The sequence below is a fragment of the Indicator indicator genome, chromosome 3, assembly GCF_027791375.1.
Source record: "Indicator indicator isolate 239-I01 chromosome 3, UM_Iind_1.1, whole genome shotgun sequence".
Lineage (NCBI taxonomy): Eukaryota > Metazoa > Chordata > Aves > Piciformes > Indicatoridae > Indicator > Indicator indicator.
Window position 1 is genome coordinate 50292209 of NC_072012.1, and position 18365 is coordinate 50310573.

The window sequence follows — 18365 nt, forward strand, 5'->3', positions numbered from 1 at the left end:
TGCCCTGTGCTCAGCACTGGTTAGACCACACCTTGAGTGCTGTGTCCAGTTCTGGGCTCCTCAATTCAAGAAAGATGTTGAGATGCTGGAAGGTGTCCAGAGAAGGGCAGCAAGGCTGGGGAGGGGTTTGGAGCACAGCCCTGTGAGGAGAGGCTGAGGGAGCTGGGGGTGTTTAGCCTGGAGAAGAGGAGGCTCAGGGGAGACCTCATTGCTGTCTACAACTACCTGAAAGGAGGCTGTAGCCAGGTGGGGGTTGGTCTCTTCTCCCAGCACCAGAACAAGAGGACACAGTCTTAAGCTGTGCAGGGGCAAGTTTAGGCTTGATCTTAGAAAGAAGTTCTTCACAGAAAGAGAGATTGACCATGGGAATGTGCTGCCCAGGGAGGGGTTGGGGTGCAGGTGTTTAAGCAAAGCCTGGATGAGGCACTTAGTGCCATGGTCTGGTTGATTAGATAGAGTTGGATGATCAGTTGGACCTGATGATCATAGAATCAGTCAGGGTTGGAAGGGACCACAAGGATCATCCAGTTCCAACCCTCCTGCCATGGGCAGGGACACCTCACACTACATCAGGCTGGCCAGAGCCTCATCCAGCCTGGCCTTAAACACCTCCAGGGACGGGGCCTCAGCCACCTCCTTGGAAAACCCATTCCAGGCTCTCACCACTCTCATGGGGAAGAACTTCTTCGTTGCGTCCAGTCTGAATCTCCCCACTTCCAGCTTTATTCCTTTCCCCCCAGTCCTGTCACTACCTGATACCCTAAAAAGTCCCTCCCCAGCGTTCTTGTAGCCCCTTGGAGGTCTCTTCCAAGCTGGGTGATTCTGTGATTCTAAAGAATTGAAACACAAATTGCCTTGGTGGCTGCCATCACCAAAATAGTTCTGGAGAGTGAGGAGTTACTGTCTGCTGAACAGAATTCTGCTCTGCTTAAACATTCAGTTTGGAAACTGAGAGACTAACCACAAACTGTGAAACTGTGGTGGGTGATCGGAGGTCTGAAAGCACATACAGTTTTTCTTTAAGGAATGGTGTACTTCAGCTAATCTTTGTCACACTGTGCAGTCTCTGTGAGCATAGCAGCTTCTATACCCAAGGTGTTTTTCAGTTCTCTCTTATCAGGAGTGTGCTTTTGAAATGCAGCTCCCTATTGTTTGCCGTGTTGCACATACCCAATATATTTCCAGTTGCAGGGGGTTTTAGTCTATGGGAAGCTAGTTCAGAGGTGTTTTGGGGGTTAGAAGGTTGTTTAACACCGGCACATACCTCCTCCAAAATCTGAAATACTCATATGTATGCTCAGGTCCTCAGCACAGAGTGGTTTACTTTAAAGGTCTGGCTGTGTTGCTGTTGTGGACATAGCCTAAATCTTTAGTGTTGCTAACTGAGGTATGCATATGTGAAAATATAGTCATAGTGAATATCAAACTGGCAAGCTTAGTACTACTTGTGCAGCTGTTTCAAGCTCCTGAAGCCTTTAAGAGAGATTCATATAACACATTTGTTTGTATTTCAGATCGATCTGGGCAGCCAGCCCGAAGTTAGCAGGAGAGAGCCTGTGTCAGCTGAAGAATGGGTGAAGAATATGGATTCTGAAGGAAGAATTCTAGATGCTGACTATATAAAGCGATTGATATTCAAAGGGGTAATTTGTTTCTCTCAAGTTGGCAAGACCTGTGGCTTGATTCTTTTCTTTTTCATAGAATCATAGAATCAAGAAGGTTGGAAGAGACCTCAAAGATCATCGAGTCCAACCTGTCACCCTAAACCTCATGACTATCTAAACCATGGCACCAAGTGCCACGTCCAATCCCCTCTTGAACACCTCCAGGGACGGTGACTCCACCACCTCCCTGGGCAGCCCATTCCAATGGCCAACCACTCTCTCTGTGAAGAACTTTCTCCTCACCTCCAGCCTAAACCTCCCCTGGCGCAGCTTGAGACTGTGTCCTCTTGTTCTGGTGCTGGTTGCCTGGGAGAAGAGACCAACCCCCTCCTGGCTACAACCTCCCTTCAGGTAGTTGTACGCAGCAATGAGGTCACCCCTGAGCCTCCTCTTCTCCAGGTTAAACAGTCCCAGCTCCCTCAGCCTCTCCTCATAGGAAACCTCTCCTCCTCCTCAAACCGTGGTGTGCTGTTCTTTTGGTACTTGTAATGCTTTGTGCAGGGCCTTGAGCCAGTCAGTATTGCTGGGGAGACCTCCTAAAGCACAACTTCATGCTAATCAAATACATCAGCAGCCTTGCAACCACACAGAGTGCTCTGTGAGAAGAGGGATCTTGTGGTGGCTAAAGTGGAAGAGTTGAGAACACAAAGGCTTAAGTAATAAAGAAGATAACTTGGAATGCCGTTCAGGAACACACCACTGCTTCAGTATTAGAATATTGGCTTTATTCTTTTCATTTTAAGGTCTTTTTCCTGTCTTTCTTTAGCAAAAGCTTTTCTTCTTTGCCCAGAAATCTGCCTGGATTTGTCCCTCATCAGAGCAGTCCTAAACACTTCAGCTGATATTTCTTCATTGACCTGAAGGTTTTTGCAATATGAATGTGAAATGAGGCTCAGTTATGTTCTGTAGGTATCCTACCTAGTGTTACTTTGGTATTTTTCTTTTTCCTTTTTTTTTTTTTTTTTTTTGGTGAGCATCTAGCTTCATTCTTTCTGCACCTGTGTTTGCAAGCATGCAGCCCTGCATTCTTGATCTTTGAGAAGCAGAGAATGGTAACCATTTTTAAACACCTGTACATACTAAGTAATGTACTGTTAAGGGAGTAGGGTGAAACAGAGGCCCTTCTTCAGTTTCTCTGACTATTCTTTAATATACTTGTACCTGAGGTGCCCAGTGAGGGACCTGTCTGCAATCATGAGAATTAGTATAAACCTTTTCTGCTTTCCATGTCTAGAGGAGTGAGTGCTCAATTTTGTAACACAAGGTCCCGCTAACATCCAGTACGTTAAGTGCAGATCCCCATTAAAGAAGGAGAAAAAATTGAAAGTCAAAATGTATCTCTTAAACTGTTCACTTGTTGCTGGAAAAGTTCCAGGTGCTGCTTGTTTTTGCAGTGGTTGATGCTGTTTGCTGTACTGTCTGCCTCACCTTAATCTAATGATAAATGAGGAAATAGAATGAGCAATCAAGCCAGCTTTGGACTGGTGAGCTGGGGAGTCTGATAGCATCAGTGCCTCATTCTCTTGACTGTACTGCAGGAGTTGAAAGAAGCTCTTTTGATGAGAGTGGGATATAATCAGCTACTACACTTTTTTCATCCTCAAATGATGAACATTGCTTACAAAGATGTATGACAGTTAGTGTTCTGAAGTGGACACTAATATTGGTTGGAAGATTTGTCTGCATTTTGTTCAGTCTCAGTAGGTAAAAATACTAGTTTAAAAGAAGTCTGGTCTTCAAGATCAGAAGTTTGACAGTTGAGCAGTGTGTTTATACACTTCAAAGACATAAAGTTTTTATTGCAGCTGTGAAGCAAAAAGGAAGAAAAATCTTTTATAAAGTTTCTTTTTTTTATTTTCTAAGAATGAATCCAGTGCTTTTAGCACCAGGGGAGACCTCATAGTGGCCTTCCAGTACCTGAAGAGAGCCTACAAGAAAACTGGGGAGGGACTATTTACACAGGCCTGGAGGAACAGGACAAGGGGCAATGGTTTTGAACTAGAGAAGGGTAGATTTAGACTGGACATTAGGGGGAAGTTCTTTGCTATGAGGGGAGGTGGTGGAGGCTGCATCCCCAGAAACATTCTAGGTCTGGCTTGATGGGTCTCTGTGCAACCTGATCTCGTTGGGGATGTCCCTGCTTATTTCAGGGGAAGTTGGACTAGATGATCTCTAGAGGGAGAAGCCCCCATCCCTGGAGGTTTTCAAGGCCAGGCTGGATAAGGCTTTGGGCAATCTGATACAGTGTGAGGTGTTGCTGTGCATAGCAGGGGCTTGGATGGTCCTTGAGGTGCCTTCCAACCCTGACAATTCTATGATTCTATGTCCCTTCCAACTCAGTGCATTCTGTGATTCTGAAGTTTTCTACTCAGACTCTTTTCCTGTGGTTTCCTTCAATTGTCATACTTACTTGACAGGTAAGATTTGGGTAGCATGTAAACAGAAGCTTACTTGTAAAGATTCTCTTCTAATTTGTAGCAGTTTTATATTACTATAGGAAAGTTTCCCCACAAAATAGTCTTCTGTTAATGTTTCATATCTGTTTTTCCCTTAGGGTCTCTGTCATACTCTGAGAAAAGAGGCATGGAAGTTTCTTTTGGGGTATTTTCCTTGGAATAGCACTAAAGAAGAGAGAGCAAATCTGCAGAAAAGGAAAACGTGAGTGTGCTAGGGTTTTGGGTTACAAAGTAACAAAAATTAAGCCCTGCTTCTTTTCTCTAGGCATGTGGTAATGTAGAAAGCTTTTTTGAAACTTGAAAGACAGCTGCTGAAGATTCTTGAATGCGAAGAAGTGTGTGGGGCTTAAAAATTATTTGTATGCTAGAGTTAAAATTCTATATAAGCAGGGTGTTATCCTATTTATGGTAAAGAAAAATGGCCTGAGTGAATGCTTTAAATAGAAAGCAGGGTAATAATTGAGCATGTTTTGGTTTCAAAATTACCTTTCTTCTTCAGGGACGAATATTTCAGGATGAAGTTGCAGTGGAAGTCTGTCAGTGAGGAACAGGAAAAGCGGAATTCAAGATTAAGAGATTATCGGAGCCTTATAGGTAAATGTAGATCTGGAAACATCCTGAGAGGACAAATCACACTTTGGCAGTTCAGTAGGAACTGTATGAACAGGCGCTACAAGCTAACATGTTGGCCTTTCCAGTTGTCTAAACTTTGTTATATTCATAGTACTAAAACTATCTTACAGTAATTCTGAGCTTTACATATTAATGTTAGACGATGGCTGGGGTTTTTAGCTTCAGGTACTTAGTAATAGAAGGCTTTTTATTTCATACTACTTCATGATGTGATTTTTTGAATTAAAATAATAACACACAACAAGAAAGTGAAAAAGTATCACAGGCTCACAGGATGTTAGGGGTTGGAAGGGACCTCTGGAGATCTTCCAGTCCAACCCCCCTGCCAGAGCAGGACCAGAGAATCCAGCACAGGTCACACAGGAACACATCCAGACAGGGCTGGAAAGGCTCCAGAGAAGGAGACTCCACAATCTCTCTGAGCAGCCTCTTCCAGTGCTCTGGGACCCTTACAGTGAAGAAGTTCTTCCTCATATTGAGGTGGAACCTCCTGTACTGCAATTTATATCCATTGCCTCTTGTCCTATCCCAGGGTGCAGCTGAGCAGAGCCTGTCCCTGTCTGTTTCTGTGCTTCCAAGTTTTGCAACAATGTTTGAGGAAGAAAGCAGCAGCCTAAAAACCATTCTGAATTCATTTGCTGCTGGCTTTGTAGAACTTATTTTGAGAATGTTTCTCCCTCTGTACTGTTTCCTTAGAAAAAGATGTGAACAGGACAGACCGAACAAATAAGTTCTATGAAGGTGAAGATAATCCAGGCTTGATTTTACTTCATGATATTTTGATGACCTACTGCATGTATGACTTTGACTTAGGTAAGTTGAGTTCTTCTGAATGTAAAAGCCTCTTAAGCTTTGCTTAATGCTCATAGAAAGGTTTGGGTTGGAAGAGGCCTTTTAAAGATCATCCAGTTCCAACTGCCAGCCATCAGCAGGGACCCCTTCCATTAGCCCAGGTTGATCAAAGCCTCATCCAGTCTGGGCTTGAACACTTACAGGGATTTATTCCCCACCCCCCTCTTCTTTTTCACTCTAATTGGCATAAAATTAAAATGCCTATTTTTGAAGGGCTTTAACTTTAAGAGAGGCACTGCACAATAAAAAAATAATCTCTCTATAATGGGCACCTAGCACTGGAAATAATGAAAAACCTGTCATTGCTGAAACCTTTTAATGCTTCCCCTGGAAACAGGTTGTACATATAATGATCTTTCCCTCTTCATTTATTACTGATTCAGTTTAAAGAACACAGACTCACAGGTCGTAATAGAAATAACATTATCACTGAAGTATTTTTATTCTTATCCTATTTTGTACTTTAATGGTGGTTCCCCCCCCCTAAATTCTGCCTTGTTACTCATATTGATTACAATGTGTTTTGTAAGTGTCAAGATTCATATTCCAATAATGTAGATAACTTCGTTCAGTTTCTCATCCTATTTCTTGTTCTCTTCTATCTGATGCTTATCACAGGCATCTGAATTCATCAGCTGAGTTGGGATTGGAAAATTAAGAGACAGTTTGTCTTCACCATAGCCCTCCTGGTGGTTTTTTTTTTATAATTTGGTTTTGTTTCTTTAGAAGTTTGCTTTTCAGAGTTTTAAATGCATTTGAGTCCTTGGAGCTTGAGTTTTACATCTGCTTTTAAGATGGATATATCAATAAAAATGATAAACCAGCTGTCACTGCTGTAATTAAAGCACAGCATGCTGAAGCAGCTGTTAGTAAACATGGGTGTTCTGAAGTCTAAGGAACCAGCTTTGAAAGTATTCATAACAGTCTGTCAGAAGTTGCTTTAGAGTAGGCATCTGTTACAGAAGCAAAAGCATGCAAAATCTTCCTCTCATCACAGTGAATAAGCAATAGCTGTCTTTAATTCTGTTAATATTCTTGGAGAGGGGGGGAATGAAAAGATACTTGTAGCTGGTTCCCCCCTCCACCCTTGGCATGATGTCTGGCTGCTGTGTTCTGGGTCAGGGCAATCCCAGCTGGGTGGCGACTGGCTTGAGAGCAGCCCTGAAGAAAAGGCCTTGGTGGTGCTGGTGGATGAGAAGCTCAACATGAGCCAGCAGTGAGCACTTGCAGCCCAGAGAGCCAAGCAGAGCCTGGGCTGCATCTAAAGAAGTGTGGCCAGCTGGGTGAAGGAGGAGGTGATTCTCCCCCTCTATTCCACTCTGCTGAGACCCCACCTGGAGCTCTGTGTCCAGTTCTGGAACCTCTATTGCAAGAAAGATCTGGAGGTGCTGGAAGGTGTCCAGAGAAGGGCCCCTGGGATGATCAGAGGGCTGGAGTACCTCTTGTATGAGGACAGATTGAGAGAGTTGGGGTTGTTCAGTCTGAAGAAGAGAAGGCTCTGAAGAGACCTTCTTGTGGCCTTCCAGTATCTGAAGGGGGCTACAAGAAAGCTGGGGAGGGACTTTTGAGGGTGTCAGGTAGTGATAGAACTGGGAGGAATGGATGCAAGCTAGAGGAGGGCAGATTCAGATTAGACATTGGGAAGAAGCTCTTCCCCATGAGGATGGTGAGACACTGGCACAGGTTGCCCAGGGAGGTGGTGGAAGCCTCATCCCTGGAGGTTTTTAAGGCCAGGCTGGATGTGGCTGTGAGCAACCTGCTGTAGTGTGAGGTGTCCCTGCCCATGGCAGGGGGGTTGGAACTGGATGATCCTTGAGGTCCCTTCCAACCCTGACAATTCTGTGATTTTGTTCTTGAGATTGTTTTGATATTCTCCCTCAGGAAAGTCTTTGGCTTCTAAAAGCCCACTGTGGCAGAAGGTAGAAGCAAATCTTTCATTGGTAGTAAACTTGCTGCAGAGCCATAGTACTTGTTAGCTTCTGTCCTTCTTGTCAAGTTTCTAGAGATACTTGTTGTTTGGCTTGAAAAAGGAGAAAAAGAACTGACCGAGACTGTATAGCCATGTAGCTCTTTTCCACTTCTTTTCTAAATTTCAGCCTGCATTATATGGCAGTAGTGAAGTGAAATTAAAGCACATTCACTGCCTACTCTATGAAAAATATTGTCTAGATGCCTTAAATATATTGCAGTGGGTAAGCCTGCTGTTTTGGAAACAAGCAAGAAAAATGGAAGCATAGTACATTTGACATTGCCTCTGCCTAAGGCTGCTAAGCTACTCACGCTCTTAAACCTTCCAAAAGCAGCTGGAGAGAGGTCTGCCCAGTGCCACAAAGTTCCAGATAGGGAAGGAGACAGAAGAGCTGCCAGAACAACCTTTTATGAATGTATTTCTCAGGTCTGCGTTAAAGAAACAAGATTTATTCTCTTAAGAGACTTTTAATCTCTCTTGAACCAAAATTTCTCTACATTTATTTTTAGTTTGCTGTATGTTATATGTGTAGGGAATAAAACATTTGTTTTCCTTTGAGCTTTTAATTATTTTACCTGAATTTTGTCCTTGTTTGTTTTTTCTTCTCATTTCTTCTCCATATTTTAACAGTTAACTTTTTGTAACTGAGTAACAGTTACTCAGTTACAATTACCTCATTAAGAAATGGAATCAGCCAAGCTTGGGTCTAGCTGAGCAATCTCATGTTGTGTTGGACCAACCCCTAATGGCAGACATGCACATAAATCATACTCTGCCTTACTTAGGGAGGTCAGCAGCAGTAGAGCAGTAGATAAGCTGACTTCAGCATCAGTGAAAAGCTAGATTGGAAGAGGCAGGAAGAAGGGGGAAAATGAGCTCTACAAATCCTTGTCTTCTATTCTTCTTATTTGGGTTGATAATTACAGAATAAGGAAGCTGGAGGAAGCATTAAAATTGTGACTTGTGAAAATGTTTTATATATAACTAAAATTTCCTGGGTATTCTAGATGTCATTCTCTAAAAACAGGTGTTTGGTTCTGGTGCTAAACAGAAGCTTTTTCTTATAAGGGATGTGAGTGCTTTTTAGGACATAGGAATTTGGTTCCCTGTTTCTGGGCACAGAAACCTAAAGGTACTTCCTTGAATCAGGTCTGGATATGTATTTTGTGCTTCTCAAACAATACGTTGTTGTTACTACCCTTCTGCAGTTTGATGGGGAGTAGTCCTTATTGTTAGGTGGATGGTCTCAGGCTTCAGTGTATTTATAATACTACCCAAGCAGGAACAGTCCCTACTGCCCTAAATACAGAAATCCTTAAAACATACTCAGTGCCCCAAAAAAAAAAGTGTTAAGTGTGAAATTTTCTTCATGAAAGCTCTTGTGCTATCTGTTCTCCTGGGATTGAAACTCAACATCTCTTCTTGAAATCTGTTTGGAAAGAAAATCTTCAGTTGGGGGGGAAAGTGGGAAGACATGAAAAGATTTTAAATATATAGAAGAAAGCAACCAATTACACGGGGAGAAGAGAATAAATAGGAGTCTGTATTTGTGATGATGCAAGGGAAATATATTTTATCGTCTTAGAATTATCAATATATGCTTCTAAGCACTAAATGGGGACTCTCTTAACTAATGTTAAGGGCTGGAAGGAACTCTGAAAAATATCTGGTCCAAGCCCTCTGCCAGAGCAGCAGCACCTAGAGCAGATCACACAGGAACACATCCAGGCAGGTCCTGAATATCTCCAGAGAGGGAGACTCCACAAGCCCCCTGGGCAGCCTGTTCCAGTCTTCTGGCACCCTCCCAGGGAAAACATTTTCCTCCTGTTTCCATGGAACTTCCTATGCCTCAGCTTCCACCACTGCCCCTTGTGCTGTCCTTGGGCATCACCCAGCAGAGCCTGGCTCCAGCCTCTGAGCACTCCCCCTGCACATCTTTATCAACAGCAATGAGGTCACCTCTCAGGCTCCTTATGTCCAAGGTACTGAGTCCTCAGCTCCCTCAGGCTCTCCTCCTAAGGAAGATGTTCCACTGCCTTCAGCATCTTTGTGCCTCTGTGCTGGACTCCTTCAAGCAGTTCCCTGAGGTCCTTCTTGACCTGAGGGGCCCAGAACTGGACACAATATTCCAGATGCAGCCTCAGCAGGGCAGAGTAGAGGGGGAGGAGAACCTCTCTGACCTACTAACCACAGCCCTTCTAATCTGCCCCAGAATGGCATTGGCCTTTTTGGCCACAAGAGCACATTGCTGGCTCATGGTCAACCTTTCATCCACCAGGACCCTCAGGTCCTTGTCCCCTTCACTGCTCTCCAGCAGCTCAGTCCCCAGCCTATCGTGCTCCAGGGAGTTGTTCTTTCCCATTGTGTCTGTTGTGCTAGCTCAGTTTCTTCGTATTTTGTTTCTTTTCTATTCTCTTGACACTGGCAAAAGCATTTGCTAGATCTTGTTAGATCTGCTGGTTGTTGGTTATTATTAATACAAAACCGTCTCTGTTGGTGGTTGAGTTTTCTCTGTAGAAACTTGGAGTGCAAATCTTCTTTTCCCCTATTTTTTCCTACATCAAGGTTACGTCCAGGGAATGAGCGACTTGCTTTCACCTGTCCTGTACGTTATGGAGAATGAAGTAGATGCCTTTTGGTGCTTTGTATCATACATGGATCAAATGGTAAAATAAGGCTTGTGTAGTCCATAGAAACAGACAAGCTATGGGTAGCATTTGGGGTTCATTTTTACAGGTTTCATTGGGTATTAAAAATCCTTAACCCAGGATCTGGGGGGTTTGCAGTGCTGTTACTGTGCAATGCAGACAGATCAGGCTCCTTACAAATTCCAAAGTAACTCTGAGCCATCACAAAGGAATTTGTATTAATCAGGAGCCCTCTAGCAGAAATTTGTTCAGGATCATGGTTTGCTGTGATTTGTTAAATGCAATTTAGACTTGACACAAACTGAAGCTTTGAAGAATTGTACAAGAATGAAAGCAAGGCTGACTTTTTGGTTTGAGTGCAGTGGTGCTGCATGGAGGCACAGAGCATAGGCTGATGTAAAGTAACCTTTATTACATACAAAAGTGTTGTTGAAGAGGCACAGGTCACAGCTTTAGTTAAACCTTGCAGTAAAAGGCATTAGAAGTGCAGTTAAATATCCATAGGTTAAGTAAGTAAAGGATGAGAACCACTGTTGCAATAATGAAACTTCACTTTGAGATTTACAGCTGGGTTTGAAACAGTCATTTATTTATTTATTTATTTATTTATTTATTTTTCTTGTCATTGAGTTGATAAAAATGACAATGCTATTATTTTTTACTTCCCCCCCCATCCAGCATCAGAATTTTGAAGAACAGATGCAGGGTATGAAGACACAACTAATTCAGCTGAGTACTTTGCTTCGTTTACTAGACAGTGGCTTTTGCAGTTATTTAGGTAGGTGCCTCATACACTCACAGTAACTGAAACAACTTGCTGCATTCTGTGTGCATTGATATCCTTGCCAGTCTTTAGACATGATTCCTTTAGTAATTTGATATGAATACAGGACTTGTAAATCAGTAACCCCTCAAAGATTCCAGTAATTGCGCCATGCCTGTGGCAAACCAGAATGATCCTGCTACTGATTTTAATAATATGGTGTCCTCAGAACCTTTTGATTCTGAAAAGGGGCTACCATCTTAAGCATCAGGGGTATGGTTGTGTACCTGTAAAGTGTGTTGGGTTTGCTTCCCCTCTCTTGTCTTAACTAAATGTGGTGTTTATGAAATGTAACAATCTTATTCCTAGAATCTCAAGACTCAGGCTACCTTTATTTTTGCTTCCGATGGCTTCTTATCAGATTTAAAAGGGAATTTAGCTTTCAAGACATTCTTCGACTCTGGGAGGTAAGAAGAGATTTCAAAACCTAAAGACTAATCCAAACTCTTTAGAACCAAAAGCATGGGTGCTTCTGCAAAGTGGTTAATACTCCAACAGATTGATTTTTACTTGTTAAGCTGGATCAATGCAAGGAGGTGAGGACGTATTAGCATACCCTAACGAGCTGAGATTTTTCTGTCTGTTATGTCTCTTCAGCCAAAACAGCAACTTGCAAAGTTAATGAATAAAATACTTAAAGAGCTGGTGGGGGGTAAATTGGCTTTTTGAAAAAGGTTTGGGCAGGATCCCTCAGATGAGGCATTAAGTGAAAATAGTAAGTGTAAAGTATCTGTCCACTAATAGAGAAGAGCTTATGCTAAAAGTAGTAGTATTTGTGTGTGTGTCTAACAAATTCCTTGATATTGGTAGTGCTTTAAGTGGAATGAAACACTTGTAAGGTAGGTTTTGTGTTGGCTAAAACCGTATAGAGGATGATGCTGGCATCTTGATAAGGCTTCATGATGCCAAATGCTGTAATGTAAAATACCAAAACGTGGAAGCTCTGATAGTTTCAGGTTAATAAAGTCTTTTTTTGGTTTAGATGATCTTGAGATCAGATGGTGCAGTGAAGGTGAACTAATGTTTTTGTTGAATTCTCTTCAATTCTTTGTTCCAGGAAAATTGAGAAGCACACCAGCAGTACAGGTTTATTGTCTGAGATCCATTGCAAACTCTCACAAGAGAGGATATGTTCACATAAGTGGAAGGTGGATTTTCTAGCACATAGCATCACCGAGTTGTGCTGGGAAACAGAAGGGTAGTGAACAGAGCAGGGTTGAGGTGCATAAAATTTGTATTGTGATAAAACATAAGGTTTCTGATACAATAAAAACCAAAGTTGATGCTTTTATTGGCTTTTTCCTCTAATGAGAAAGGAGTCATATAAAGAGGAGGACCAGTATGTAAAGCTGTCTGAAGTAAATCTTCTTTAGCTTTTTGTCACCAGTTGTTGGAATTTATTATAATAGAATATTGAAGTGATGTTTTAACTGAAGAGGACTAAAGTTTATTCATAACATTCATAAAGGAGGGAACCAAGAGAATTCTCTGTTCCAAGGATAAATTATAATGATGGGCTTGGACTGGAAGATCTCCAGAGGCCCCTTCCAACCCCTAACATCCTGTGACCCTGTGATTTTGAGGTGGGGAGGAGGAAATCACCCATCCTTTTTACCCCCCTGAGTGTTACCACAGTATGTTTTAGAGGCTTTTTTCTCCTTTTAAATTGATAATCACAGTATTTTTAATAGGTTTTAGTCCCAGGTTAGCATGGTTTTATTACATCTGCTTTAATATGTGCATAGAGAAAAGAAACACACTGTATGTCTAACTCATAAGTGTATTTTTTCTGTCTTAGGAAGATGATGGAAACCTATTGATATGAGAGTCTTGCAGGCTCCTTCTAGCACATCATAATGCATTTTTACTACAAAGATTCCATTTCTTTTGCTAGGACATATGGAATAGGAAAGGGCTATCTTGGTTTCCTTTTTAAGCAAACTAATCGAGGCCCTGTGTTTTAGTGACAGCTAGTGCCACTTTTGTCACAGTTGGAAGTCCAACTTAAAACACTGAGGGTTTCAGTTTTGGCTTGGTGGCTGGTTGGTTTTAGTTTTGGCTTGGTGGCTGGTTGGTTTTAGTTTTGGCTTGGTGGCTGGTTGGTTTTAGTTTTGGCTTGGTGGCTGGTTGGTTTTAGTTTTGGCTTGGTGGCTGGTTGGTTTTAGTTTTGGCTTGGTGGCTGGTTGGTTTTAGTTTTGGCTTGGTGGCTGGTTGGTTTTAGTTTTGGCTTGTTTTTTTCAGTGTTTTGTTTTTTCCTCTTCATAGCTGTGCAGCCTCATTGGTCTTAGGAGAGGATATATGTGGAATTTACAAACGCAAGCTATAAGCACAGGAGAGTATTCTCCCCTTTATATTAATTAGAGAGAAATGAACTACTTTGAGGGTGTTCAGTCTGAGCAGAATTTGTGCTGGTTTTTATTGCACATTAATTGAGAGAACCCATTTGAAAGTGATGTTACAGGATCCCAGGATGTTAGGGGTTGGAAAGAACCTTTGGAGATCTTGAAGTCCAACCCCCCTGCCAGAGCAGGACCATGGAATCTAGCCGAGGACACACAGGAACACATCCAGATGGGTTTTGAGTCTCCAGAGAAGGAGACTCCACAACCTCTCTGGTGGGCTTGTTTCAGTGCTCTGTGACCCTCACAGTGAAGAAGTTCCTCCTCATGTTGAGGTGGAACCTCCTGTGCTGTTTATATCCATTACGCCTTGTCCTATCCCAGGGCACAAGTGAGCAGAGCCTGTCCTCTCCCTCTTGACCCCAGCCCTCAGCTATTGATAGACACTGATCAGATCCCCTCTCAGTCTTCTCCTCTCCACACTAAACAGTCCCAGGGCTCTCAGCCTCTCCTCACCAGGTACTGCTCCAGTCCCTTCAGCATCCTTGGAGCCCTCCCTTGGACTTTCTCCAGCAGATCCCTGTCCCTCTTGAACTGGGGACCCTAGACCTGGATGCAATATTCCAGGTGTGGTCTCAGCAGGGAAGAACAGAGGGGGAGGAGAACCTCCCTGGATCTGCTGGACACACTCCTCTGAATGCACCCCAGGCTCCCATTGGCCTTCTTGGCCACCAGGGCACATTGCTGTCCCATGCAGAACTTGTTGTCCACCAGCACTCCCAGCTCCTTCTCCTTGGGGCTGCTCTCCAGCAGATCCCCTCCCAACCTGTCCTGCTGCAGTTTATTCTCCCTGCCCAGGTGCAGGACTCTGCACTTCTCCTTGTTGGACCTCATTAGGTTCCTCTCTGCCCAGCTCTCAGTCTGTCCAAGTCCCCCTGAATGGACAGACTGTGATGTTAGCAGACTGTGATGCATTCATTTGCAGAGGGTGGAATGGAGAAGTACCATCTGAGATCCCACTCCTAACTTTTTTAAATTTTATCTGTGGCTAAATGAAAAGTTCCTGGTAATTGGAGAAATACTTAGTTGCTTTCAAAAATAGTTTATTAAAGCCACTTGGCTTGGGGACATCCTTGTTTTCCAAGAAGTGCCTTTCTTTTCAGACTAAAAACAGAAGCATTTCCAAAGCAGTTCTCATCTTTTAACAGGTCATGTGGACAGAATTACCTTGCCAGAATTTTCATCTTCTCCTTTGTTGTGCCATCTTAGAATCTGAAAAGCAGCAAATAATGGACAAGCACTATGGCTTTAATGAAATATTAAAGGTACTCAATTTTTAATGTGTTATTTAAATATTAATTAACTTTTGGGAGTGTTTCATGTCAGGAAAAGGGTGTACTAGCTTGTGAAGGATTAAGTGTGAACTGAATGTCTGTCACAGAATCATAGAAATCACAGAAACATTCAGGTTGGAAAAGCCCCTCAGGATCACCAAGGCCAACCCAGAACCCTACTCTACAAGGCTCACCCCTAAACCACAGCCCCAAGCACCACAGCCAAACCACCTTCAAACACAGCCAGGCTTGGGGACTCCACCACCTCCCTGCGCACCACATTCCAGTCCCTGACTACTCTTGCCCTCAAAAAATGTTTCCTGCTGTCCAGTCTAAAGCTACCCAGTGGCAGCTTGAGGCCATTCCTTCTTCTATCACTAATGACCTGTGAGAAGAGCCCAGCACCAACCTCTCCACAACCTCCTTACAGGTAGTTGTAGAGAGCCAGGAGGTCTCCCCTCAGCCTCCTCTTTTCCAAACTAAAGAGGTCCTTCAGTCTCTCTTCATCAGATTTATTCTCCTGTCCTACATGCTTGCAAAATGTTTGTTTGATATCTGTGTTTAATCACCAGATCATTAGCAGATGGAAAACTGTTCTCCCCCTTTGACTACTGCTTCATATATTCAAGAGAGGAAAAGTAAACATTTATCTTTTTGTCTCTTTGGAGGCACCTCAGAGGGCTGGAGAATTTGTCACATTTAGAAATACCACAGTTTCCTCCTGCAGCTCTTGGGTACTGCTGAAAGGCAGCTGTTCCATAGTACTTCTTTTCATTCTCCTTTCATCCAAGCAAATAATTTTTTGTCCAGCACTCCTTAACTTAAGGAGGGAGCTTGCAAGGTGATAATTGGTAGCAGTGGATTGTACAATAAAGGGTATTTACTATTTCTGACACTGAGTGTTCTTTTTTTCAGCATATTAATGAACTGTCTATGAAAATCGATGTGGAATATATACTCTGCAAAGCAGAAGCAATTTCTATGCAGATGATGAACTGCAAGGTAAAGATACTTTGACCATACCTGCTGTGAGCATTTCTAGATAGTAAAAGTACATTGTTGGCTGTAATTGTACCTGGGTGGCTTGCAAAATAACTGCATGCCTGGATCTGATAAAGAATGTGCTGTAGCTCCACAGCACATACATTAAAGAGCCTACAAGCAAGAGTGATTAATGCTACTGAGTAGTATTGTGCACTGGGGGAAAGCTGGATTGGGCTTTTGCTCCTGATTTCTTAGCTTACTAGATAACCTCAGGACAAGTGATTAGATGTTCAGCTGCTTGAGAAGGGTGAGGTGGAAGGTGCATTGCTCTGAAAACAGACTTCCCAGGCAGAGTCCACTCAAGGGTTCAGCCAACACTAACTTTGATGCTGTGTACGTATACTAGCTGTTAGGACTTCTGTTTTTGTAATGAAGATTACATTGTTAACCAGGAGTTAACTTCTGAGCCTGTCCTCTTTGTCTTTTCAGAAAGCAGATACAGAAAAGGGTAACTTAATTGGAACTACTACTGAAAGAAATGCTTTCAGTGCAGCTAAATAGAGATAAAAATGACTTAGGGGAGGAGGATCACAGTATCACAGTACATTAGAAGTTGGAAGGGACCTCAAGAGATCAAGTCCAACTCTTACTGGTTGCATCCTTGTTGTTAATGTTCTTCATTGAATTACAGTGGTTTCTAATGTTTATATTCTTTTTTCTCCTCCTCCTTTCTAGGAATTGCCTCAAGCAGTTAGCGAGATCCTGGGGATAGAAAGCAGTTCTGTAACACCAGATTCGGATACTGGAGAGGACGAAAGTGGAGCTGTGTTGAGTTGTCCTCCATCCTTATACCAGAGCATCTCAGCACCCATAACTGCTGCCAATGGAACCAGAGACACCACTCAACAGACATCTGAGACACAGAGCTTGACACCTGCATAGTGCCAGCTGGCTAAGCTGAAGAGAGACTTTGACTGAGCACATTGTTTTTCAAGCACTTGAGAGATGGATATTTAAATTCGATGTTGATTAAGCTTTAAGGTTGGAAAGAAAATCTGTACTGTAATGCTCTTGCATTAAAGCTTTACAACATGACTCAACTTAACTATTTTTGTAGTTTCTTCTACCAAAATAGCCTTTTGTTTTCAATAACATTCCTTAATATTTTTGTAGCCAAGTGCATTTTCTTTTTTTGCAGAAGAACTGGAAAGAGAATGGTGATTAAGAGTGGATTTGGAAGCCGTGCGTTTGCTGAGCTTTCACACCTGCTGATCTCGGACAGTGTGAACTCTTGGAGCAGATTCACAAGAGGTCAGCTGGAGCTGCTGTACAAAATTCTCCAGCTGAGGAGATGCTGATCTGTAGCAGAAGGATTATTTTGTAACTGAAAGGGTTTTCCCTATCTCAAATGTTTACAAAAATACTTTGTAAGTATTTGTTGCTGGTTGAATGTAGATTTGAAATGGACGTTTATCCTTTAGAGAGTTTAATGTCCACATACTGAATTTTGGGAGTGGATGAACAGTCTATTTTTACATTAACATACCTTCACTTTCTATTTGCATCTATACTGACACCCCCCCACACACTGTAGCCACCAGTGTTTGTGAATACTAAAAAAGGCCTAGCAGTCCTGATTTCAATAGCTGAATGAACTCGACTCTTTGGTCAGATGAATCACTTTGACCAAATTAATGCACAGCTCCAACCTGGGCTCTTTTGCAGAACTTTTCTAACAGAAGGTAACTTTCAAGTCAGTCTTACACTTGAGGGGAATTTTGCAACTGATTTTCTTGCAAACTTTACTAATGTTTTATCTTTGCTAATATGTTGACTGATCAGTTAACTACTTACACTGTTTTTATGCCAAGATTATTTGGAGAATGATTAAGCAGGTTATAAAAAAAAACAAAACTCAAAACCCAACAAACCAATAACACAAACCACAACCCAAAACAGTAATCACAATTAACATTAAATGCAATTTATTTCTCTTTGTATATGCAGAAGGCAGTGTGAGTTTATTCCATGCCATGCTGATGTCCTTTGACGTGATGTGAAATTTTAACAGAACTGAATCAGTGTACTCATTATTTGGTAACTATTGTACAGAGCTAAAATAAAAATCAAAGCTGATTTAGTGTTTTTAATTAAATCATATTTAGAGAAAAAAAAAACAATCAAATGTAGTTGTCTGGTTGTTGATCTAAGAACGTGAGATAGAGGGGGACAGCTCACAACAGTTAGTGCATCAATAGTAAATATTGTTGTGGGTGATGAAGAGCCGTGAGGATCATTATTACAGAGTGGAACCCTCCTCTCCTCCCTAGGCTGCTGATGTGTGGAATGTGGCAGAGCTTGCTTTTCTTCTGGAGCAGCCCTACAAATGTTACTTGTACCATCTAAAGCAAACACAAGTAATACAAAAAGGCTTTTCTAGATAAATCAAGTTGTTACAATAATTGGAGGCTGGATGAAACTTCTCTCACCAGTTGTGGACAAACACTGGAAAGCTGAATCAGTATAGATTTGGGGTTTAATATCATCCATGTTTTATCTCTCATCAGTTAATAAGAGGAGTTTTCTGTGGTGGAAGTCAAGGATTCACAGCTCAGCATATCTAGAGCCTTTCATTTCCTGTCCAGGAAATGACTCTGAAGCAT

The 18365-nt window shown here is 42.2% G+C and overlaps 1 protein-coding gene across 2 annotated transcripts in view; it reads left to right on the forward strand.

Annotated features, from left to right (window-relative positions):
* The window catches only part of TBC1D15 (TBC1 domain family member 15), a 40528-nt gene extending 22700 nt beyond the window's left edge, over nt 1–17828 (forward strand). The window contains exons 8-18 of one of the 2 annotated variants that reach the window (XR_008489506.1): nt 1515–1643; nt 4219–4322; nt 4620–4714; nt 5450–5566; nt 10140–10240; nt 10901–11000; nt 11355–11452; nt 14593–14709; nt 15634–15720; nt 16438–16743; nt 16901–17828. Coding sequence is in view for 1 of the 2 variants with exons in the window: in XM_054399910.1 (XP_054255885.1) it covers nt 1515–1643; nt 4219–4322; nt 4620–4714; nt 5450–5566; nt 10140–10240; nt 10901–11000; nt 11355–11452; nt 14593–14709; nt 15634–15720; nt 16438–16644 (1155 nt within the window). In the remaining variant the exon portion in view is untranslated. Of the gene's footprint in view, nt 1–1514; nt 1644–4218; nt 4323–4619; nt 4715–5449; nt 5567–10139; nt 10241–10900; nt 11001–11354; nt 11453–14592; nt 14710–15633; nt 15721–16437 lie in introns of both variants that reach the window. The other variant, XM_054399910.1, reaches the window with a different exon arrangement.
* The last annotated feature ends 537 nt before the right edge of the window (nt 17829–18365 follow it).